The sequence below is a fragment of the Salvelinus alpinus genome, chromosome 11, assembly GCF_045679555.1.
Source record: "Salvelinus alpinus chromosome 11, SLU_Salpinus.1, whole genome shotgun sequence".
Classification (NCBI taxonomy): domain Eukaryota; kingdom Metazoa; phylum Chordata; class Actinopteri; order Salmoniformes; family Salmonidae; genus Salvelinus; species Salvelinus alpinus.
The window spans coordinates 47,049,266-47,074,218 of NC_092096.1; the positions used below are offsets into that span (position 1 = coordinate 47,049,266).

Genomic DNA, 24,953 nt, shown 5'->3' on the forward strand with positions numbered 1-24,953 from the left:
GATGGTATAGAGTACAGTATATACATATGAGATTAGTAATGTAGGGTATGTAAACACTATATAAAGTGGCATTGTTTAAAGTGACTAGTGACACATTTATTACATCCAATTATTAATTATTAAAGTGGTTAGAGACTTGAGTCTGTATGTTGGCAGCAGCCACTCAATGTTAATGATGGCTCTTTAACAGTCTGATGGCCTTGCGATAGAAGCTGTTTTTCAGTCTCTCAGTCCCAGCTTTGATGCATCTGTACTGACCTCGCCTTCTGGATGATAGCGGGGTGAACAGGCAGTGGCTCGGGTGGTTGTTGTCCTTGATGATATTTTTGGCCTTCCTGTGACATCGGGTGATGTAGGTGTCCTGGAGGGCAGGTAGTTTGCCCCTGGTGATGTGTTGTGCAGACAGCACTACCCTCTGGAGAGCCTTACGGTTGTGTGCGGAGCAGTTGACATACCAGGCAGTGATACAGCCCGACAGGATGCTCTCAATTGTGCACCTGTAAAAGTTTGTGAGTGTTTTCGGTGACAAGACACATTTCTTCAGCCTTCTTCAGCCTCCTGAGCTGTTGCGCCTCCTGAGGTTGAAGAGGCACTGTTGCGCCTTCTTCACCATGGCGTCTGTGTGGGTGGACCATTTCAGTTTGTCCGTGATGTGTACGCCGAGGAACTTAAAACTTTCCATCTTCTACACTACTGTCCCGTCGATGTGGATAGGGGGGTGCTCCCTATGCTGTTTCCTGAAGTCCACGATCAACTCCTTTGTTTTGTTGACGTTGAGTGTGAGGTTATTTTCCTGACACCACACTCCGAGGGCCCTCATCTCCTCCCTGTAGGCCATCTCGTCGTTGTTGGTAATCAAGCTTACCACTCTAGTGTCGTCTGCAAACTTGATGATTGAGTTGGAGGCGTGCATGGCCACGCAGTCATGGGTGAACAGGGAGTACAGGAGAGGGCTGAGAATGCACCCTTGTGGGGCCCCAGTGTTGAGGATCAGTGGGGTGGAGATGTTTCCTACCCTCACCACCTGGGGGTGGCCGTCAGAAAGTCCAGGACCCAGTTGCACAGGGCGGGGTCTCGAGCCTAATGATGAGTTTGGAGGGTACTATGGGGTTAAATGCTGAGCTGTAGTCGATGAACAGCATTCTTACATAGGTATTCCTCTTGTCCAGATGCGTTAGCACAGTGTGCAGTATGATTGCGATTGCGTCATCTGTAGACCTGTTGGGGCGGTAAGCAAATTGAAGTAGGTCTAGGGTATCAGGTAGGGTGGAGGTGATATGACACTTGACTAGTCTCTCAAAGCACTTCATGATGACAGAAGTGAGTGCTACGGGGCGATAGTCATTTAGCTCAGTTACCTTAGCTTTCTTGGGAACAGGAGCAATGGTGCCACTATTGAAGCATGTGCACACAGCAGACTGGGATAGAGATTGATTGAATATGTCTGTAAACACACCAGCCAGCTGGTCTGCGCATGCTCGGAGGACGCGGCTGGGGATGCCGTCTGGGCTGGCAGCCTTGCGAGGGTTAACACATTTAAATGTTTTACTCACATTGGCCACGGTGAAGGAGAGCCCACAGGTTTTGGTAGCGGGCCATGTCAGTGGCACTGTATTGTCCTCCAAGTGAGCAAAAAAGTTGTTTAATTTGTCTGGGAGCAAGACGCCGGTGTCCGCGACAGGGCTGTTTTTGTTTTTGTAATCCGTGATTGACTGTAGACCCTGCCACATATGTCTCGTGTTTGAGCCGTTGAATTGCGACCCTACTTTGTCACCATACTGACGCTTAGCTTGTTTGATTGCCTTGGGAATAGCTACACTGTTTGTATTCGGTCTTGTTTCCGGTCGCCTTGCCATGATTAAAAGCAGTGGTTCGGGCTTTCAGTTTTGTGGGAATGCTGCCATCAATCCACGGTTTCTGGTTAGGGAAGGTTTTATAGTCACCGTGGGCACAACATCACGGATGCACTTGCTAATAAACTCGCTCACCATGTCAGCGTATACAGCAATGTTGTTTTCTGAGGCTATCCGGAACATATCCCAGTCCACGTGATCGAAGCAATCTTGAAGCGTGGAATCTGATTGGTCGGACCAGCGTTGAATAGACCTGAGTCATGGTCAGATTTGCCGATAGTAGGGTGGGGCAGGGTTTTGTATGGGTCGCGGAAGTTAGAGTAGCAATAATCCAGAATGCTGCCAGCTCGAGTTGCGGCATTCCATATGCTAATAAAATTTAGGGAGCCTTGTTTTCAGATTAGCTTTGTTAAAATCCCCAGCTACAATTAATGCAGCCTCGGGATATATGGTTTCAAGTTTACGTAGAGTCCAGTGAAGTACTTTCAGGGCCGTCGAGGTCTCTGCTTGGGGGGGATATACACGGCTGTGATTATAATCGAAGAGAATTCTCTTGGTAGATAATGCGGTCGGCATTTGAATGTAAGGAATTCTAGGTCAGGTGAACAAAAGGACTTAAGCTCCTGTATGTTGTTATGATTACACCACAAGTCATTAGTCATAAGGCATACACCCCCGCCCTTCTTACCAGACAGATGTTTGTTTCTGTCGGCGCGATGCGTGAAGAAACCGTGTGGCTGTGCCGACTCTGATAACATATCCCGAGTGAGCCATGTTTCCATGAAACAAAGAACGTAACAATCTCTGATGTCTCTCTGGAAGGCAACCCTTGCTCGAATTTCGTCTACCTTGTTGTCAAGAGACTGGACATTGGCGAGTAGTATACTCAGGAGCGGTGAGCAATGTTCTCATCTACGGAGCCTGACCAGAAGACCACTCCGTCTGCAGCGCCGTTGTTTTGGGTCGCCTACTGGGATCAGATCCATTGTCCTGGGTGGTGGTCCGAACAGAGGATCCGCTTCGGGAAAGCCGTATTCCTGGTCGTAATGTTTGTAAGTTGACGTTGCTCTTATATCCAATAGTTCTTATTGGCTGTATGTAATAAGACCTATGATTTCCTGGGGTAACAACGTAAGAAATAATACATAAAAAAACAAAATACTGCATACTTTCCTAAGAACACGAAGCGAGGCGACCATCTCTCTGTCGGTGCCATCTTACTGGGTGAAATACCACTGTGTTTAATCACAGCAACAAGATTTCTGACCTGTTGCCACAAGAAAAGGCCAACCAGTGTAGAACAAACACCATTGTAAAAACAACATACAATTGAAGTCGGAGGTTTACACACACCTTTGCCAAATACATTTAAACTCAGTTTTTCACAATCCTGACATTTAATCCTAGTAACATGCCCTGTTTTAGGTCAGTTAGGATCACCACTTTATTTTAAGAATGTCAAAAGTCAGAATAATAGTATGACATATTTCAGCTTTTATTTCTTTCGGCACATTTCCAGTCAGAAGTTTACATAACTAAATTAGTATTTGGTAGCATTGCCTTTAAATTGTTTAACTTGGGTCAAACGTTTCAGGTAGCCTTCCACAAGCTTCCCACAATAAGTTGGGTGAATTTGGCCCATTCCTTCTGACAGAGCTGGTGTAACTGAGTCAGGTTTCTAGGCCTCCTTGCTCGCACACGCTTTTTCAGTTCTGCCCACACATTTTCTATAGGATTGAGGTCAGGGCTTTGTGATGGCCACTCCAATACCTTTACTTTGTTGTCCTTAAGCCATTTTGCCACAACTTTGGAAATATGCTTGGGGTCATTGTCCATTTGGAAGACCCATTTGCGACCAAGCTTTAACTTCCTAACTGATGTCTTGAGATGTTGCTTCAATATATCCACCTAATTTTCCTCCCTCGTGATGCCATCTATTTTGTGAAGTGCACCAGTCCCTCCTGCAGCAAAGCACCCCCACAACATGATGCTGCCACCCCCGTGCTTCACAGTTGGGATGGTGTTCTTCGGCTTGCAAGCCTCCTCCTTTTTTATCCAAACATAACGATGGTCATTATGGCCAAACAGTTATATTTCTGTTTCATCAGACCAGAGGACATTTCTCCAAAAAGTACGATCTTTGTCCCCATGTGCAGTTGCAAACCGTAGTCGGTCTTTTTTTATGGCGGTTTGGAGTAGTGGCTTCTACCTTGCTGAGCGGCCTTTCAGGTTATGTCGATATAGGACTCGTTTTACTGTGGATATAGATACTTTGTACCTGCTTCCTCCAGCATCTTCACAAGGTCCTTTGCTGTTGTTCTGGGATTGATTTGCACTTGTCGCACCAAAGTATGTTCATCTCTAGGAGACAGAACACGTCTCCTTCCTGAGCGGTATGATGGCTGCATGGTCCCATGGTGTTTTTACTTGCATACTATTGTCTGTACAGATTAACGTGGTACCTTCAGCCATTTGGAAATTGCTCCCAAGGATGAACCAGACTTGTGGAGGTCTACAATTTATTTTCTGAGGTCTTGGCTGATTTCTTTGGATGATGTCAAGCAAAGAGGCACTGAGTTTGAAGGTAGGCCTTGAAATACATCCACAGGTACACCTCCAATTGACTCAAATGATGTCAATTAGCCTATCAGAAGCTTCTAAAGCCATGACATAATCTTGTGGAATTTTCCAAGCTGTTTAAAGGCACAGTCAACTTAGTGTATGTAAACTTCTGACCCACTGGAATTGTGATACAGTGAATTATAAGTGAAATAATCTGTCTGTAAACAATTGTTGGAAAAATTACTTGTGTCATGCACAAAGTAGATGTCCTAACCGACTTGCCAAAACTATAGTTTGTTAACAAGAAACTTGTGGAGTGGTTGAAAAACGAGTTTTAATGACTCCAACCTAAGTGTATTTAAACTTCCGAGTTCAACTGTATATTTATTTATTTTACCTTTTGTACTTTATTTGCACATCATTACAACACAGCCATAATATGACATTTGAAATGTCCTTATTATTTTGGAATTTTTGTGAGTGTAATGTTTACTGTTCATTTTAAATTGTTTATTTAACTTTTGTTTATTATCTATTTCACTTGCTTTGGCAATGTAAACATATGTTTCCCATGCCAATAAAGCTCCTTAAATTGAAATTGAATTGAGAGAGCGAGAGAGAGAGAGGGATAAGGAGAGATAGAGACAGAGAAAGAGAGAAAGAGAGCGAGAGCGTGAAAAAATATACTTTAATTGATTAGATGAAGGATTAATTCAACTTTAACAGCCATGCCAAAAAAGCATATTTGAAGGTACAGTATGTGTGTCTGTCTCACCAGTGTCTGTGTGTGTGCGTCTCACCAATGGTTGCTCCTCCTCTATGTGTCGTAGGGCTTCTCTCTGACCGATTACCAACTTCTCCTGACGCCTTGACTGGGCCTCATCCAACTAGGCAGAGTGAGGAGACAGATAGAATGGGAAGAAAGTAGGAGGAAGGGGGAGGGAGAGAGGAAGAGAGAGGGAGAGAAAGAAAAGAGAGATGAAGGAAAGAGAGGAGGGAGAAAATAAAGAACGAAAGGGAGTTATTGACATCACAATGGCTGACAGTGCAGAAAGCTGCATGTATTCCGCCACAAGCATGAACGAGATGTACTCAAGAGTGAGGCGATAAGTATGTGTGTGTGAGGCCTGCACACACTTACCCGGCGGATTAACGTGACAGAGTCTGAGATATGCTTCCTGTTGATCTCATTCAGTTCCCTACGGAGAGAGGTAGAAAGAGAGAGAGGTGAAGAGAGACCATGAGAAACAGACACACACACACACACACACTAGTGTTGTCTCGATACCAGAATTTTGACTTTGATACCGATACCAGGTTTAGTATCACGGTATTCGATACCGAAACGATACCACTGCAAAAAAGATAAAGCGTATTAGTAAATATATATTAGTAAAGTCAAAGAATAAAACCTGGGCTGAATTTACACTATTCAGTGCATTTGGAAAGTATTCAGAACCCTTGACTTTTTCCACATTTTGTTACGTTACAGCCTTATTCTATAATTGATTAAATATTTTTTTCCCCTCATCAATCTACACACATAACCCCATAATGACAAAGTGAAAACAGACGTAGAAATTGTTGCAAATGTATTACAAATAAAAACTGAAATACCTTATTTACATACAGTACCAGTCAAAAGTACCAGTACCAGCCAAAAAACCTACTAATTTTAGTGTTTTTCTTTGTAGAATAATAGTGACGACATCGAAACTATGAAATAACACATATGGAATCATGTAGTAATCGTGTTAAACAAAATATATTTTACAAGTAGCAACCCTTTTCCTTGATGACAGCTTTGCACACTCTTGGCATTTTCTCAACAAGCGTCATGAGGTAGTCACCTGGAATGCATTTCAATTAACAGGTGTGCCTTGTTAAAAGTTCATTTGTGGAATTTATTTCCTTCTTAATTCGTTTGAGACAATCAATTGTGTTATGAGGGGTGGTATACAGAAGTTAGGCCTATTTGCTAAAAGACCAAGTCCATATTATGGCAAGAACTGCTCAAATAAGTAAAGAGAAACGACAGTCCATCATTACTTTAAGACATGAAGGTCAGTCAATACCGAAAATGTCAAGAACTTTGAAAGTTTCTTCAAGTGCAGTCGCAAAAAAACATCAAGCGCTATGATGAAACTGGCTCTTATGAGGAACGCCACAAAAAAGGAAGACCTAGAGTTACCTCTGGTGCAGAGGAAAAGTTCATTAGAGTTACCAACCTCAGAAATTGCAGCCCAAATAAATGCTTCACCGAGTTCAAGTAACAGACACATCTCAACATCAACTGTTCAGAGGAGACCGTGTGAATCAGGTCTTCATGGTCAAAATAAAATGCTACTAAAGGACACCAATAAGAAGAAGAGACATGCTTGGGACAAGAAACACGAGCAACGGACATTAGACCAGTGGAAATCTGTCCTTTGGTCAACCGCCGTGACTTTGTGAGATGCTGAGTAGGTGAACGGATGATCTCCGCATGTGTGGTTCCCACCGTGAAGCATAGAGGTGGTGGTGTGAAGATGTTTTGCTGGTGACACTGTCAGTGATTTATTTAGAATTCAAGACACACTTAACTAGTATGGCTACCATAGCATTCTGCAGCGATACGCCATCCCATCTGGTTTGCGCTTAGTGGGACTATCATTATTTTTACAAACAGGACAATGACCCAACACACCTCCAGGCTGTGTAAGGGCTTTTTGACCAAGAAGGAGAGTGATGGAGTGCTGCATCAGATGACCCAATCTCAACCCAATTGAGATGGTTTGGGATGAGCTGGACCGCAGAGTGAAGGAAAAACATCCAACAAGTGCTCAGCATATGTGGGAACTCCTTCAAGACTGCCTGAAAAGCATTCTAGGTGAAGCTGAGAATGCCAAGAGCGTGCAAAGACGTCATCACTTTGAAGAATCTAAAATCTATTTGGATTTGTTTAACGCTTTTTCTTGGGCGCGATGGTTCCTGCATGATTCCATATGTGTTATTTCATAGTTTTGATGTCTTCACTGTCTTGATTGAAGTGCAACTGTGGTATAATTCAATTGATTGGACATGATTTGGAAAGGCACACTTGTCTTTATAAGGTCATTGTCAGTGCATGCCAGAGAAAAACCAAAAAACTATTTAATCCATTTTAGAATAAGGCTGTAATGTAACAAAATGAGGAAAGAGTCAAGGGGTCTGAATACTTTCCGAGTGCACTGTATATAGAAAAGTATGTGGACACCCCTTCAAATTAGTGGATTCGGCTATTTTAGCCACACCCATTATTGACAGGTGTATAAAACCGAGCACACGGCCATGCAATCTCCATAGACGGCTCAGCCGCGAAGCTCACAGAACCGGACCACCGAGTGCTGAAGCACATAGCGTGTAAAAATCTTCTGTTCTCGGTTGCGACACTCACTTCCGAGTTCCAATCAGCATCTGGAAGCAACATCAGCACAAGAACTGTTCGACGGGAGCTTCATTAAATGGGTTTCTATGGCCGAGCAGCCGCACACAAGCTTAAGATCACCATGCGTAATGCCAAGCGTCGGCTGGAGTGGTGTAAAGCTCACCGCCATTGGACTCTGGAGCAGTGGAAACGCATTCTCTGGATGAATCACGCTTCACCATCTGGCAGTCCGACGGACGATTCTGGGTTTGGCGAACGCCAGGAGAAAGCTTCCTACCCCAATGCATAGTGCCAAATGTAAAGTTTGGTGGAGGATGAATAATGGTCTGGGGTTGTTTTTCATGGTTCAGGCTAGGCCCCTTAGTTCCAGTGAAGGGAAATCTTAACGCTACAGCATACAATGACATTTTAGACGATTCTGTGCTTTGTGGCAAAAGTTTGGGTAAGGCCCTTTCCTGTTTCAGCATGACAATGCCACAGTACACACAGCGAGGTCCATACATGGTTTGTTGAAATCGGTGTGAAAGAACTGACCTCAACCCCATTGAACACCTTTGGGATGAATTGGAACGTCAACTGCGAGCCAGGCCTAATCTCCCAACATCAGTGCCCAACCTCACTAATACTCTTGTGGCTGAATGGAAGCAAGTCCCCGCAGCAACGTTCCAACATCTTGTGGAGAGCCTTCCCAGAAGAGTGGAGGCTGTTATAGCAGCAAAGTGGGGACCAACTCCGTATTAATGCCCATGGTTTTGGAATGAGATGTTCAATGAACAGGTGTCCACATACTTTTGGTCATGTAGTGTATTTTTATTTTATTTTTTACATTGAACAATATTTTGATAACTGGTAGAAATACTAAAATAACAAATATGATATATTTTATTCTATATTCAATTACTTTCCAAAATATACCACCATATTAAATACCATGAGAATATCTTACATTTCCTAATGAAAAACCATAGCTGAGATAAATTTACACTTACATTACATTAACTGTTTTAAAATGTAATTTGATACATATTTGGGTTAATTTGCTCATCTTTGGCCATAATATCAGGTCACATTACATTCATTAGACCTATGATTCATTATTATTATTATCATTATTCATTACTAGGCAGGGTAGCCTAGTGCTTAGAGCGTTGGGCTAGTAACCAAAAGGTTGCAAGTTTGAATCCCCTAGCTGACAAGGTACAAATCTGTCATTCTGCCCCTGAACAAAGCAGTTAACCCACTGTTCCTAGGCCGTCATTGAAAATAAGAATTTGTTCCAAACTGACTTGCCTAGCTAAATAAAGGTCAAAAAAAAGAATTGCACCTAAATCATTTAATATATTAAATCAATAGTTTAGTTCCAAACGACATAAAAAAAACACTTTGAAGCTCATTTCTGAAGCTTCTATATTGCAAAAGTCTACACACCATAGAAATCCTATGGATTTTACATAGCATACTACGATTCCCAGGGTGCATTGCAACTCCCAGGGTGGCAACTGCTAGCAAGCCCAGACAAACACGAAGTAACGTTAGTCTAAATATATTGCTTTCATAGCTAAGATATGAGTGCATTTCACATTACTTTTGGGTTGTAATCATATTATAATGCTCACATGAATGTCATGCTGAATATATGTTCATATCATTGTCCTCCCCACAAAATTCAAATTTAGTTGCTAGCAGAATGTTACAATGCAAATGTCATGTGTAAAATAGTTTTTTTAATGTTGTTTTGGAAATAAACCTCCCTTGCACTGCACCGCTTTGTAACACCTTTTGCTTCGTTGTTTCGGTGGGCTGGCCATCATAACTGTAAGCAAAGTATTCCCATGATGTTTACGTTAGAAAAGCCATGTGTCTGCAATTTCTCTTTCCTCTCGCTTGCTTTTCAAAAGTGTCTTGCGCTGTCAGGTAACCTGGCCAGCTTACTACTTCCCCTTTGAGAAGATTCAGACAAATTATTCAAATCAAATTGTATTATAGTCACATGCTTCGAATAAAAATAACGAATAAAAATAACATGGCTATATACAGGGAGTACCAGTACCGAGTCGATGTGCAGGGGTATGAGGTAATTGAGGTAGCTATGTATATATAGGTAAGGATCAAGTGACTAAGCAACAGGATAGATAGAGAGTAGCAGCAGCATATGTGGCGCCAGTATGTATGTGTGTGTGTGTGGCGTCAGTTTGCATGTGTGCGCATGTTATGTGTGTGTGGGGGGGCATATGTAGTGTGTGTATGTGGGTGTGTGTGTGTGTATGTTGGGGTGTCAGTGTAAGTATGTGTGGGTAGAGTCCAGCGTGTGTGCATAGACTCTGTGCAGGAAAGTTAGTGCAAAAAATGGTCAATGTAGGTAGTCCGGGTAGACATTAAATTAGCTATTTAGCAATCTTGTTTAGCAGTCTTATGTTTTGGGGGTAGAAGCTGTTCAGGGTCCTGTTGGTTCCACACTTGATTCACTGGTACCGCTTGCCATGCGGTAGTAGAGAGAACAGTCTATGGCTTGGGTGGCTGGAGTCTGACAATTTTTTGTCCCTTCTTCTGACACTGCCTTGTATAGAGGTCCTGGATGGCAGGGAGCTCGGCCCGAGTGATGTACCGGGCCATTCTCACCATCCTCTGCAGCGCCTTGTGGTTGAGTGCCTTGCAGCTGCCGCACCAAGCAGTAATGCAGCCAGTCAAGATGCTCTCAATGTTGCAGCTGTATAACTTTTTGAGGATCTGAGAGGCCCATGCCAAATATTTTCAGACTCGTAAGGAGGAAGAGGCGCTGTCGTGCCCCCTTCACAACTGTGCGGGTGTGTGTGGACCATTTTAATTCCTTAGTGAGTGATGTGGACACCGAGGAACTTGAAGCTCTCGACCCGCTCCACTACAGCCCCATCGATGTGGATGGGGGCGTGCCCGCCCTTCTGTGTCCTGTAGTCCACAATCAGCTCCTTTGTCTTGCTGACATTGAGGGAGAGATTGTTGTCCTGGCACCACACTGCCATGTCTCTGACCTCCTCCCTTCAGACTGCCTCATTGGCGTCGTTGATCAGTCCTACCACCGTTGTGTCTTTAGCAAACTTGATGATGGTGTTGGAGTCCTGCGCGGCCATGCAGTCATGGGTGAACAGGGAGTACAGGAGTGGACTAAGCCACGTGTTGATGGTCAGTGTGGCAGATGTGTTGTTGTCTACCCTCACCTCCTGTGGCCGGCCCATCAGGAAGTTCAGGATCCAGTTGCAGAGGGAGGTGTTCAGTACCAGGGTCCTGAGCCTGGTGATGAGCTTGGATGGGACTATGGTGTTGAACGCTGAGCTGTAATCAATGAACAAGATTCTTACATAGGTATTCCTTTAGTCCAGTGTGGAATGCAATAGAGATTGCGTCATCTGTGGATCTGTTGGAGCGGAATGCGAATTGGAGTGGGGACAGTGTTTCTGAGATTATGGTGTTGATGTGAGCCATAACCAGCCTTTCAAAGCTTTTCATGGCTATAGATGTGAGTGCTAAGGGGTGACTAGACAGATTCAATCCTCTCAATCCGTATTGAGACACATTTGACAGAAGTACCGAAAGTAAAAACAATTCTACCGAGACATTTTTCATGTTCTAGTATCGAAAAAGTTCAGAAGTTTCGGTATAGCGTGAAACACTAACACGCACGCACGCACACACACTGTGACATACGACTCAGCCTTGTCTCTGTCTCTGCTCTTGGCCTCGATAATGCTGTTCTGTCTCTTCCTGTCTAGAATCTTCTGAAGCTCCTTCTTCTCTCTGTAAACATTAACAGAAACAAATAAACAATAACTTGTAACTTAGCTTTCTTTAAATTGTGTTTTGATATGAATCCATCTGCATTCGGAGTAATACAGTTGCTATAATAGCTGATGTGTGGTGAGCGTTCTAGCACAGATGGTTGCAGTCCACCACCTAAGTGATGAGCTTCACGTTGGTGGTGGATGAAGTGAGTTCCCCTTAGTATTTACAGCGCTTTGAACATCTGGGAAAGCGCTATATGAATCCAATCAATTATTATTATAAATGATCATAAAACATGATCTTACCGCTTACCAGTGTTGGGATTAGTTACTTGAAAAAGTAATACATTACATATAAATCAATACAAATAACAAAAGTAACACGTTACTTTACAAAAGTACTTTTTGTGGAAAGGAATGCCTTATGTTACTCGTTATATTACTTTGACTTACTTTCATGAGAAAAAAGCACAGCAAGCCGCGCGCTCTCTACTAAATATAGGCTACTTACTAACTCTGGTTTGCAGTTTCTCTTTTCATCAGTGGCGTTCTTTCCTGTGCTAGTCTACAAATACTTCACTATCATATGGGCTGCTTAATTAGCCATATATACTGCAAGCCAAACATCTGTACAGATCTTTTTGTTAAAAATCTTTCTCTCGAGCTGCAGGTTCTGGTTATAGACCGCACATACATGATGGACCCATAGAGATGTATATAGGTCACACTTGCAGCTAGACAGGAAAGCCCTCTAAGGGCTTTTGTATCACAGAAGCGATCAATGGCAAAGATCAGAGCCCTCTACATCTCTATGGACAGCATCTTTAATGACATTTCTCCAAACAGCCTTTCTCCGCTCGCTTGAGAACTAAATGAGGAAACAAGTTGAGATCGGATCATGGAAACACGCACCCAGTAGAGATATGATTCTGAAAGTAACTGTAAAAATATTACCTAATTTGAAAAAGTAACGTGTTACTTTAGTCCGCTACTCATAAAAGTAAGCTGATTACGTAACGTGTTACTTTTGTTACACGTTACCCCCAACACTGCCGCTCACATAAGAACTTAACTCTACTTATAAAGGTGTTTTGTATAAATCCATCTACACTGAACACAAATATAAATGCAACATGCAACAATTTCAAAGATTTTACTGAGTTACAGTTCATATAAGGAAATCAGTCAATTGAAATAAATTCATTAGGCCCCAATCTATGGATTTCACATGACTGGGAATGCAGATATGCATCTGTTGGTCACAGATAACCTAAAAAAAGGTAGGGGCGTGGATCAGAAAACCAATCAGTATCTGGTGTGACCACCATTTGCCTCATGCAGCGCGACACATCACCTTCGCATAAATTTGATCAGGCTGTTGATTGTGGCATGTGGAATGTTGTCCCACTCCTCTTCAATGGCTGTGTGAAATTGCTGGGTATTGGTGGGAACTGGAACACACTCTTGTACACGTCGATCCAGAGCATCCCAAACATGCTCAATGGGTGACATATGTCTAGTGAGTAAGCAGGCCATGGAAGAACTGGGACATTTTCAGCTTCCAAGAATTGTGTACAGATCCTTGTGACATTGGGCAATGCATTATCATGCTGAAACATGAGGTGATGGTGGCGGATGAATGGTATGACAATGGGCCTCAGGATCTCGTCACGGCATCTCTGTGCATTCAAATTGCCATTGATAAAATGCAATTGTGCCATCTGCCCGGTACAGTTGAAACCGGGATTAATCCGTAAAGAGCACACTTCTCCAGCATGCCAGTGGCCATTGAAGGTGAGCATTTTCCCACTAAAGTCGGTTATGACGCCGAAATGCAGTCAGGTCAAGACCCTGGTGAGGATAACGAGCACGCAGATGACCTTCCCTGAGACGGTCTCTAACAGTTTGTGCAGAAATTCTTCGGTTGTGCTAATCCACAGTTTCATCAGCTGTCCCCCCAGGTGAAGAAGCCAGATATGGAGGTCCTGGGCTGGTGTGGTTACACGTAGTCTGCGGTTGTGAGGCAGGCTGGACATACTGCCTAATTCTCTAAAACAATGTTGGAGGCGGCTTATGGTAGAGAAATTAACATTAAATTCTCTGGCAACAGCTCTGGCGGACATTCCTGCTGTTAGCATGTTTGAGACATCTGTGGAATTGTGTTGTGTGACAAAACTGCACATTTTAGAGTGGCCTTCTATTGTCCCCAGCACAAGGTGCACCTGTTTAATCAGCTTCTTGATATGTCACACCGGTCAGGTGGATGGATTATCTTGGCAAATTATGCTCACTAACAGGGATGTAAACAAATTTGTGCACAAAAATTGAGAGAAATAAGCTTTTTGTGCATATGGAACATTTCTGGGATCTTTTATTTCAGGTCATGAAACATAGGACCAACAAAATATGTTGCGTTCATATTTTTGTTCAGTATATATTGGGAGTTATACAATAGTTATAAAGCGTTAAACAGTATCTTACCTGTCACATAATAATTGATGGTACTTAATAAGGTGACAGGTGTAAGGTGTAAAACTATCGTTATAAAGCATGAAACAGTATCTTACCTCTCACAGATCTCCTTAAGTTTTTTGAGCTGAGCCATCTGACATTCCTGGGATGTCTCCTTTATTTTCTGAAATGCCTGGAACACACAGCAGGAGGGGTGAGAATCTGTATGTGATTAGTATGTGTGTGTGTGTACTTCTCGTAGGTGTGTGTGTGTGTGTGTGTATCTCTCTTAGGTGTGTGAGTGCATGTGCATGTGTGTGCATGCGTATGTGCTTGGGTGCGTGCGTGCATACCTCTCGTAGGTGTGTGTGTTTCTTCTCTCTCTCCAGTGTGTGTTGTTGTTGCCGTAGTTTTAGGAGCTCTTGCATTTGCCACTCTCTCAGCTGCACCGTCTGTTTCTGTAACTCCATCTCCAATGCTGTCAACTGCCTCTGCACTGGCTCTGCTGGCTCACTGACACACACACACACACATAAACAAACAAATATATTATATATATATATATACAGTATATATATTTTTTACAAATATATATATATATATATATATATATATATATACATACAGTGGGGAGAACAAGTATTTGATACACTGCCGATTTTGCAGGTTTTCCTAATTACAAAGCATTTTTAATTTTTTTAATTTTTTATCATAGGTACACTTCAACTGTGAGAGACGGAATCTAAAACAGCAGAAGTTGCACCACGAGGTGAGATCTTGCATGGAGCCCCAGACCGAGGGTGATTGACAGTCATCTTGAAATTCTTCCATTTTCTAATAATTGCGCCAACAGTTGTTGCCTTCTCACCAAGCTGCTTGCCTATTGTCCTGTAGCCCATCCCAGCCTTGTGCAGGTTTACAATTTTAGCCCTGATGTCCTTACACAGCTCTCTGGTCTTGGCCATTGTGGAGAGGTTGGAGTCTGTTTGATTGAGTGTGTGGACAGGTGTCTTTTATACAGGTAATGAGTTCAAACAGGTGCAGTTAATACAGGTAATGAGTGGAGAACAGGAGGGCTTCTTAAAGAAAAACGAACAGGTCTGTGAGAGCCGGAATTCTTACTGGTTGGTAGGTGATCAAATACTTATGTCATGCAATAAAATGCTAATTAATTACTTAAAAATCATACAATGTGATTTTCAGGGTTTTTGTTTTAGATTCCGTCTCTCACTGTTGAAGTGTACCTATGATAAAAATTACAGACCCGGCAGTGTATCAAATACGTGTTCTCCCCACTGTATATATATACATACAACCACATTAATACACACAAATATTCCCCACTGTGTCTCCCCCCCCTTTCCTGTGTAAGGGGCAAGTGGTTGATTTGGAATCCCTTTCTCCTTTTCATCACCCCCTACCAACTCTTCATCATCCGCCCCATCCATCCCTCCCTCGCTCTCTTACTTTTTCTTCATGCTGCGTTTGAGATGTTTCTCCATCTGACTGCGTCGTCTCTGTGTGTCAGAGCGGAGCTGGTTACAGCGACTCCTCTGCTCTTTACTCAGGGCCCACACCTTTTAATACACACACGCACGTATATACGCACAACCGTGCACAGACACACACACACAACATGTCAAATAGACAGTGTGCTGATGCAATCACAAACAGCAGTATTCGTAATGGATTTAAGCTGTCTATAAAAAATACCACTGTGGTTTATTGACAACATCTTTACACGTTAGTATTTCAAATTTTGCAGAAAGACGGACAAGCTGTGTGTGTGTGTCAGTCTAACCTTCTTGAGGTGTTTCTTGCGGAGCTCCTTGAGTTCTTTACATTGTTTCTTCAACAGCTTCAGATACAACTTCTGCTGTTTCAACTCTTCTGTAGACTGAGCCTGGAGATCTGAGAGAGCGAGAGAGAAAGGGAGAAATTATCTAACTGGTTTGGCCTCCCACCACATGAGGGTGATAATGAGTTCTGTGGTGTAATGTAATGTGGATGGGTGGATAGGAGATGACTTACTTGCCAGGACTGTAGCAATGAGATCCTCTTTCTGGCCTGACATGGAGACAGGAACAGTACAGGACAGGTTGAAATGTAGATGTGATGTTTTCACTTCAGAACTCAGCAATGATACTCACATAATGGTTGTGCTCCAGGCTGACTACATTGCAGACATGCTGAGATCTGCATTTGCAATGTAGTCAGCCTGGAATGCGACCAATAGCTCGCCCAGGTTCTTGAATAGAGCATCTGGTTAAGCCTACACATGATAACTAACAACAAATACGGGCTCCCGAGTGGCGCAGCCGTCTAAGGCACTGCATCTCAGTGCTAGAGGCGTCACTACAGAACCTGGTTCAATCTTGGGCTGTATGACAACCGGCCGTGATTGGGAGTCCCATAGGGCGGCCCACAATTGGCCCAGCGTCATTCGGGTTAGGGTTTGGCTGGGGTAGGCCGTCATTGTAAAGAAGAATTTGTTCTTTACTGACTTGCCTAGTTAAATAAAAAATACAATACTAATAATACAACACTCACAATACTCACATACAGCACCAATCCCCATAACTCCATAGGGCCTGATATATAATACAATACAAAACACACCAGTGGTGGCTGGTGGGCGGAGATATCGGAGGATGGGCTTAGTATAATGTCTGGAATGGAATAAATGGATCGGTGTCCTCCGCATATGCAAGTCATGTGTTTGATACCTTTCCATCCTCCAATATCTCCACTCACCAGCCTCCTCTATAACACACCAAAGATATGTGTGTGTGTGTTAGTGTGACCTACCTGGTCCAGGTGAGCTGATGAGGTCGCTGATGTCATCAATGGGGGCGGGGACGGGGTGGAGGGGGGAGGGGATCTTCCCCAGGGGGGCGTCGCCCTTCCGATCCTTCTCACCCTCCTTCGGCTGCTCCAACACACGCTACACACAGCGGAGAGAAGGTTGATGATTCTTAACTTGTAACTTGTGTAAATGTTTAATTCACAATTTTGACATCAGTCTCAAAGGCCTGCTACATTGGATGTGTAACTTTTGCAGATTGCGAGGCATCCCACTCATTTCAATGAAACCTGGGCGTAGTAAGCAGCGTGGCTCCGCAAGGAAATTATACTCTGGTTCTATTTTCAAGAATTCGATGCACGGATCACACCCAAGAACACTTAGTGTAGCAGATAAAACCCTACTGGTTTTCACCAGGCCTCAGTGTAGCCCTCATATCATGATGTGTGTGTGTGTGTGTGTGTGTGTAGGTGGGTTATTCTATCCTTGTGGGGACGTAAAATCCCCCAAAGTCTCTACAAGGATAGTAACACAAGGAACATTGTCCCTCGTGGGAGGTTATTTTAAGCTAAGGGGTTAGGTTTAGGGTTAGGGTTACAATTAGGGTTAGGGTTAAAATTAGGGTAAGGGGTAGTGGTTAGGTTTAGGAGTTAGGTTTAGGGTTATGGTAAGGTTGACGGTTAGGGGTTAGGTAAAATCATTTTAGATCACCATGAGGATAGAAGAACATAACATGCGTGTGTGTGTGTATGTGTGGTCTCCTCACCTCGCCGTTGTCCTCCATCAGAGCAGCTAGCTGTCTCTCTCTCTGGTCCAAAAGACTCACATGTTTGATGGGGTTAGTCAAGGCCTCAGCATACTCTAACATAAACACACAACACAAAAATGAGCAATGTGCCTAGACCTAGTACACATACACACACTTATTAATGTTTGTTGCTCTTGGGATTTAACTGCAGAAAATGCAGTAAGTAATTTTCTTAGTAGGCGACGTCAGAGTTCAGCATGTCTGTAAACTCAGGATAGACGGATGATACCCCAGTTTCTGATTTGTTATTACGACATGAAAGATAACGAAGTGGAAATGAACAGGTTTTCTTGGTCGGAATTTCAGATAACTCAGTTCTGTAGTCCTAGAGGTTATGGGTAATATAGTCCTAGGGGGCCATGGGGTTATGGGTAATATAGTCCTAGGGGGTTAAGGGTAGTGTAGTCCTAGGAGGTTATGGGTAGTGTAGTTTCTTACCCTGGTGTTCATTAGGAATGTAGTCTTGAGCCTCGGTGTAGACCAATAGAGAGGGCAGCAACAGAGGCTGGTTCATCTCATTCTTCAGACTGATGTAGTGGTAACCTACACACACACACAAGATGACAGCATTGAAAGAACAGACTGTACAATACAAGATCAAAAAGATCCGCACACACGCAGCCAGGCAGACAAACACAGTACTGACCCGGTCGGATGGTTGACACAGGGCAGATCCGATGTCCGAGGAACTTCCCGTTCTCCTCAAACACAGCTATCCTCAGAGAGGCCAGGGTGGGCAGGACCACCTACACACAGAATGCTGTTACCTTGTGTATGTGTGCATCGTTATGTGTGTATATTGTTATACACTGAGTGTACGAAACATTAGGAACACCTTCCTAATATTGCGTGGCACCCCCTTTTGCCCTCAGAACAGCCTCAATTCGTCAGGGCATGGACTCTACAAGGTGTCGAAAGCATTCCACAGGCATGCTGGCCGATGTTGAATCCAATGCTTCCCACAGTTGTGTCAAGTTAGCTGGATGTCCTTTGGGTGGTGGACCATTCTTGATACACACGGGAAACTGTTGAGTGTGAAAAACCCAGCGGCGTTGCAGTTCTTGACACACTCAAGCCGGTGTGCCTGGCACCTACTACCATACCCCGTTCAAAGCCACTTAAAACTTTTGTCTTACCCATTCACCCTCTGAATGGCACACATACCCAATCCATTCTCAATTCAAATCAAATTTTATTTGTCACATGCGCCAAAAACAGGTGTAGACTTTACCGTGAAATGCTTACTTACGAGCCCTTTCCCAACAATACAGTTAAAAAGTAAGAAAATTAACAAAAAGTTTGAAAGAAAATAGTATCACAATAAAATAACAAGGCCTATTTACAAGGAGTACTGGTACCGAGTCAGTGTACTGGGGTATGAGGTTGGAGTGACTGACTGAGGTAATATATACAGTACATGTAGGTTGGATTCACCTGGTCAGTCTATGTCATGGAAAGAGCAGGTGTTCCTAATGTTTTGTACACTGTGTGAGTGTGTGTATCGATATGGTGTGTGTGTCTCTTCAGCCTGTATTAACGTTACCTTGTTGAAGACAAAAGTCTCATCGTCCCAGACTGGGTCCAGGCTGTTACCATTGGACGTTCTGGTACGGTACTTCCTCTTTGTGTCAGCAGGAAGTCCAAATATGTCCACTTCCACGTACACGCCCACTTTCTTATCGGTCAGGAACTGGCCCGAGATCACCTGGAGACGGAGGGATGGAGAGAAGGAGATGGTTACAGACATATACATACACACACACGTAACCCCACCGCCCCACCCCCACCCGTCCCGAGACACACATACCCACTTACCCTGATCTTGACGGTGTTGGCTACGATGCCGTCCACTATGTTTTCAGTGAAGGGGTCAAAGTGTTTGTCTGTCCTTCTCATGAATTCTGGTTTGAGCAGGTAACCACTGTGTCCATTATACTCAAACACACCCATGTTCAACTGCATGGGCAGGTCTGAGAGAGAGGGGGGAGAGAGGGGGAGAGAGGGTGATTGTCAGTCATGGAAATAAGTGAAGCAGGGGGACAGAAGACATAACAGAAGGAAAAAGAGAGGGATGAGAGCGAGATGAGAAAATAATAAAGAAAGGTATGAGAAGATAAGAAGAGTTCAGGTATAAGGAAGAAAGATCGACATACCGAGAGTCTGGAAGTTTAGCGCCACCATCTGACAGCCTACGTTCCAGAAGAGTTGGGGCATGTAGTTCGAACTATCAACTCTCGTCCCTTTAGGATAGATGCGACTCAGCTGCTTCTTATTGTATTCAACAAACTCGATGGGTGCACTCTTCAGTGTGTCCATACCCTTGGTCTCCACAAACGATGACATCTCAAAATACTTATTCCTCTCTGTGAGAGAGAGTGAGAGAGAGAATATGTACAAATCAGTTCAAATCAATGTGTCAGTGTGTGTCTCTTGGCTAATAATGAACTATGAATTAGTAATTTAGCTAGCCTTATGCACTACATGAGAGGAGTGATTAGGCCTAATGACACCTATCCGCTCACTCACACATACACACGCACACCAATGATGCACATCATTGACACACACATACATACACACACACACACCTTGCTTGCTTTCATCAGACACACACACTCACTGTTTGCGACCTCAAAGCTCTTGAACTTGACAGGTTCTATGTAGTTGACAAGAGTAGACATCTCCTCTGTCGCATTTACCTCACTACTGGCAGTACCCTGAGACAGAGAGAGAATTGTTATGTGTTCATTTTATCACTGGGCTGACCCATATCGATAGAAGACATCGTGGATCAATGAAGGTCAATCAATAAATAAAGGTTTCACCTCATCAGAGTTTGGTTTCTTCAGTTCAGCCACAGGTTCATCTTCCTCCTCCTCATCACTCTCTCCCTCCCCTCCTAGAAAACATACACAAACAATTGTTACCAATATCCTTCATCTATCCAGCCACCCATTCATCCATCCTTCTCTTCCCTTCCTCTCTCCATCCCTCCTTCCCCAGCATGTTCTTCATTCAAGATGTGAACTGACCAATTGACTTCCGAGGATCTCCGTCTTTGACCAGACTCTCTGCCAGCTTCTCTTCCCCATTGGACAGCAGTCCCCCCTCGCTGTCACTGAATGGGCAGTCTACACACACACACACACACACACACACACACACACACACACACACACACACACACACACACACACACACACACACACACACACACACACACACACACACACACACACACACACACACACACACACACACACACACACACTTTAATAATTTAGCAGACATTTACTGCATTCATCTTAAGATAGCTACGTGGGACAACTACATATCACAGGCATAGAAAGTACAAAATAAGTAGCTATCATTATAGTCTGAGCTAGAAAAGGGGGGGGGTCAAGTACAAGTGCGGTGAGGAGGATTATTTAAGATACTGTTTTCAGAAGAAGGACAGGGACTCTGCTGTCCTAGCTTCAGGGGGAAGCTGGTTCCAGGATAGGGAAGAGCTTGGACTGGGCTGAGCGGGAGCGCTGCCCTCCCGTAAGGGTGGGAGGGCCAAGAGACCTGAGGTGGCAGAACGGAGTGCTCGGGTTGGGGTGTAGGGTTTGAATAAAGCCTGAAGGTAGGGAGGGGCAGTTCCTCTTGCTGTTCCGTAGGTAAGCACCATGATTTTGTAGATGTGAGTTTTGACTGGAAGCCAGTGGAGTGTGCGGAGGAACGGGGAACTTGGGAAGGTTGAAAACCAGGCGGGCTGCAGTGTTCTGGATAGGTTGCAGGGGTTTGATCACACAAGCGGGGTGTCCAGCCAACAGCGAGTAGCAGTACTCCAGATGGGAGAGGACAAGTGCCTGGATTAGGACCCGAACCGCTTCCTGTGTGAGGTAGGGTCGTACTTTACGGATGTTGTAGAGTATGAACCTGCAGGAGCAAGTCACTGCTTTGATGTTTACAGAGAACGACAGGGTGTTGTCCAGGGTCACGCCAAGGTTCTTTGCACTCCTGGAGGGTGACACTGTGGAGTTGTCAACTGGCCTTTCCCGGGAGAAAGAACAACGCCGTCTTGTCGAGGTTGAGGTTGAGGTGGTGGGCCGACATCCAAGTTGAGATATCTGCCAGGCACGCAGATATGCATGTCACCACCTGAGTGTCAGAAGGGGGGGAAGGAGAAAAGTAGTTGAGTGTCATCCGCATAGCAATGGTAGGTGAGACCATGTGTGGATATGACGGAGCTGAGTGACTTGGTGTATAGAGAGACGAGGGCCTAGAACTAAGCCCTGGGGGACACCAGTAGTGAGAGTACGTGGTGCAGACACAGATCCTCTCCACGTCACCTGGTAGGAGAGGCCTGCCAGGTGGGATGCAATCCAAGAGTGTGCAGAGCCTGACACGAACAGCCCTAAGAGGATAGAGAAGAGGATCTGATGGTTCACGTTGTCGAAGGCAGCGGATAGATCTAGGAAGATAAGAACAGAGGAGAGATAGTCAGCTTCGGCAGTGTGGAGAGCCTTCATGACACAGAGATGAGCAGTCTCGGTTGAGTCTTGAAGCCTGACTGGTTAGGTTCAAGAAGATCGTTCTGAGAGAGATAACGAAAAAGTTAATCAGAGAAGGGATATAGGTCTATAGTTTTTGACATCAGATGAGTGTCGGTTTCTTGAGGAGGGGAGCGACTCAGGCCATTTTGAAGTTAGAACCATCCCTGACCACTGAGTTGATGAAGGAGGTGAGGAATGGGAGAAGGTCTCCAGAGATGGTCTGGAGAAGGCAGGCGGGGATGGGGCCGAGCGGACAGGTTGTCGGGCGGCAATACCTCACTAGTCGCAGGATTTCATCTGGAGAGAGAGGGGAGAAAGAGGTCAAGGCGTAGGGTAGTTCTGTGTGAGTGACACCAGTGGACTCAACAGGCTGAGTGAATGAGAAGTGGATGTCGTCAACCTTTTTTTCAGTGGTTGACAAAGTCGTCCGCAGAGAGGGAGGAGGTGGGGGGAGGGGGTGGAGGATTAAGGACGGAGGAGAAGGTGGAAAAGAGTTTCCTAGGGTTAGAGGCAGACGCTTGAAATTTAGAGTGGTAGAAAGTGGCTTTAGCAGCAGATACAGAGGAAGAGGAGCTAGAAAGGAAGGAATGAAAGGATGATAGGATGATACAGTAGGTCCTCCGTAAGTGCACACACACTAACACACTTGCCATTATGCTATATAGAACAGGAAAAGTAACATAGCACACCTTAAAAACACAGTAGCTTTGGCAGTATGTGTGAGTGTGTCTAATCAAATTTAAATTGTATTTGTCACATGTGCCGAATACAACGGGAGTAGACAACCATGAAATGCTTGCTTACGAGCCCTTCCCAATGATGCAGAGTTAAAAAATAATAGTAAAAAGAAAAGTCAGAATAAAATACACAAGAATAGAGCTATATACAGGGAGTACCAGTACCAGAGCAAAGTAGTCAAGGTAGATACAGTGAGCTCCAAAAGTATTGGGACAGTGACATATTTTGTTATTGTTTTGGCTCTGTACTCCAGCACTTTGGATTCCCAATTATACAATGACTATGAGGTTGAAGTGCAGAACGTCAGCATTCATTTGAGGGTATTTTCATCCATATCGTGTGGACCATTTTTAAATTACAGCACTTTTTGTATATAGTCCCCCAATTTTAGGGGACCAAAAGTATTGTGACAAATTCACTTATATGTGTATTAAAGTAGTCAAAACTTTAGTATTTGGTCCCATATTCCTTGCACGTAATGACTACATCAAGCTTGTGACAAACTTGGTGGATGCATTTGCCTTTTGTTTTGGTTGTGCTTGGTAATGAATGGTCAATAATGTATTTTATCATTTTGGATTTTTTTAAATTGTAAATAAGAATATATAATATAAAGAATATATAATATAACTTTCTTAATCATCATTATTCATGATTCATTCAGGACTATCCGTAATCATGGAAATATCCATATTAATGTATAAGTGTTTAGAAACATATTCTATTCTTATTTACAATAAAAGTGACTCCAAAATGATACAATACATTATTTACCATTCATTTCTATTGTGCACAAAATAATCTTAAACACAACCAAAACAAACAACAAATGCATCCAACAAGTTTGTTTGAGTATAGTACGCAATAAACTATAAAAATAAAGAGAGTTGCACAATACATATATAAACTCCCAGTAATTTATTGGGTAAATCACCAACGTTTCGGCATCACTGTAACTTCTTCAGGGTAATGTCATGAATACATGAACCAGGTTATGTAGACAAACAGTGCAATTAGTGTAACCAATGACAATAGTGAGGGGTGAGTTATAATGATTAAGTTAATTAGAATGAATTGAGTGAAACTGTTAAAAAACACTAGTTTATGGCATATTAAATATATTAGGCTATTGTTATCATATGCAAACATAATTGAATACTGTACATAATATTAGCATCAACATACATTGTTTAATAAAATTTCCCATATTACATTTGTTTACTATTTCATTTATATTTGTGACATGTGATCTTTTGGTTCAACCTTAATGTATAATGAGCATTATCAACAGGGGGAACATATTAGGTGTATGCTAATAAGCTGTAGAAAGAATATATCAATTTATAAGACTTGTTCATAAAAGAGAGAATTGTTCATATGAAGGGCCTGAGGTCAAAGTCAATATTCAGACCACTAGGGGTCAATGTGTTTAGAAAGGATATCCAGTAAGCCTCCCTTTGTAGTAGTATGATCTCAATGTTATCTCCTCTCCTTGGTAGAGCAACATGCTCAATGCCCTGTATTTGAGGGAGGAGATTGGATAGTTAGCTTCAACAAAGTGAGCTGCTACTGTATAGTCAATGTTCTTACACCTGATTGAGCTGCGTGTTCAGCAATGCGTTGTTTTAATTGTCTTTTTGTTTGTCCTACGTAGGTTTTTCCACATGAACAGGTGATGAGATAGATTACTCCCTTGGTCTTGCATGAGATGATATCCCTAACAGGGACTTTTCTACCTGTACGTGGGTGTCTGAAGGATACTTCATCTTCTCCTTTCCCCCCTCTGATAACCAGGTGGTGAATCGCATCTCTGCATGTCTGGCAGACATATCAGTGTGGATGACGGATCACCACCTCAAGCTGAACCTCGGCAAGACGGAGCTGCTCTTCCTCCCGGGGAAGGACTGCCCGTTCCATGATCTCGCCATCACGGTTGACAACTCCATTGTGTCCTCCTCCCAGAGTGCTAAGAACCTTGGCGTGATCCTGGACAACACCCTGTCGTTCTCAACTAACATCAAGGCGGTGACCCGTTCCTG

At 43.5% G+C, this 24,953-nt stretch overlaps 1 protein-coding gene across 3 annotated transcripts in view; it reads right to left on the bottom strand.

The window, feature by feature from the left end:
- LOC139534262 (1-phosphatidylinositol 4,5-bisphosphate phosphodiesterase beta-3-like) overlaps window positions 1-24,953 on the bottom strand; it is a 111,740-nt gene that overhangs the window by 6,117 nt on the left and 80,670 nt on the right. The window contains exons 15-32 of one of the 3 annotated variants that reach the window (XM_071333272.1): window positions 20,671-20,769; window positions 20,464-20,537; window positions 20,259-20,355; window positions 19,792-20,001; window positions 19,454-19,608; window positions 19,182-19,343; window positions 18,285-18,384; window positions 18,077-18,181; window positions 17,597-17,691; window positions 16,836-16,971; window positions 16,059-16,094; window positions 15,829-15,938; window positions 15,495-15,604; window positions 14,381-14,540; window positions 14,144-14,220; window positions 11,503-11,592; window positions 5,557-5,614; window positions 5,216-5,302 (exon numbers count right to left, since the gene is read on the bottom strand). In XM_071333272.1, coding sequence (XP_071189373.1) covers window positions 5,216-5,302; window positions 5,557-5,614; window positions 11,503-11,592; window positions 14,144-14,220; window positions 14,381-14,540; window positions 15,495-15,604; window positions 15,829-15,938; window positions 16,059-16,094; window positions 16,836-16,971; window positions 17,597-17,691; window positions 18,077-18,181; window positions 18,285-18,384; window positions 19,182-19,343; window positions 19,454-19,608; window positions 19,792-20,001; window positions 20,259-20,355; window positions 20,464-20,537; window positions 20,671-20,769 — 1,961 coding nt within the window. Of the gene's footprint in view, window positions 1-5,190; window positions 5,303-5,556; window positions 5,615-11,502; window positions 11,593-14,143; window positions 14,221-14,380; window positions 14,541-15,494; window positions 15,605-15,828; window positions 15,939-16,058; window positions 16,095-16,835; window positions 16,972-17,596; window positions 17,692-18,076; window positions 18,182-18,284; window positions 18,385-19,181; window positions 19,344-19,453; window positions 19,609-19,791; window positions 20,002-20,258; window positions 20,356-20,463; window positions 20,538-20,670; window positions 20,770-24,953 lie in introns of all 3 variants that reach the window. The other 2 variants (XM_071333274.1, XM_071333273.1) reach the window with 2 other exon arrangements.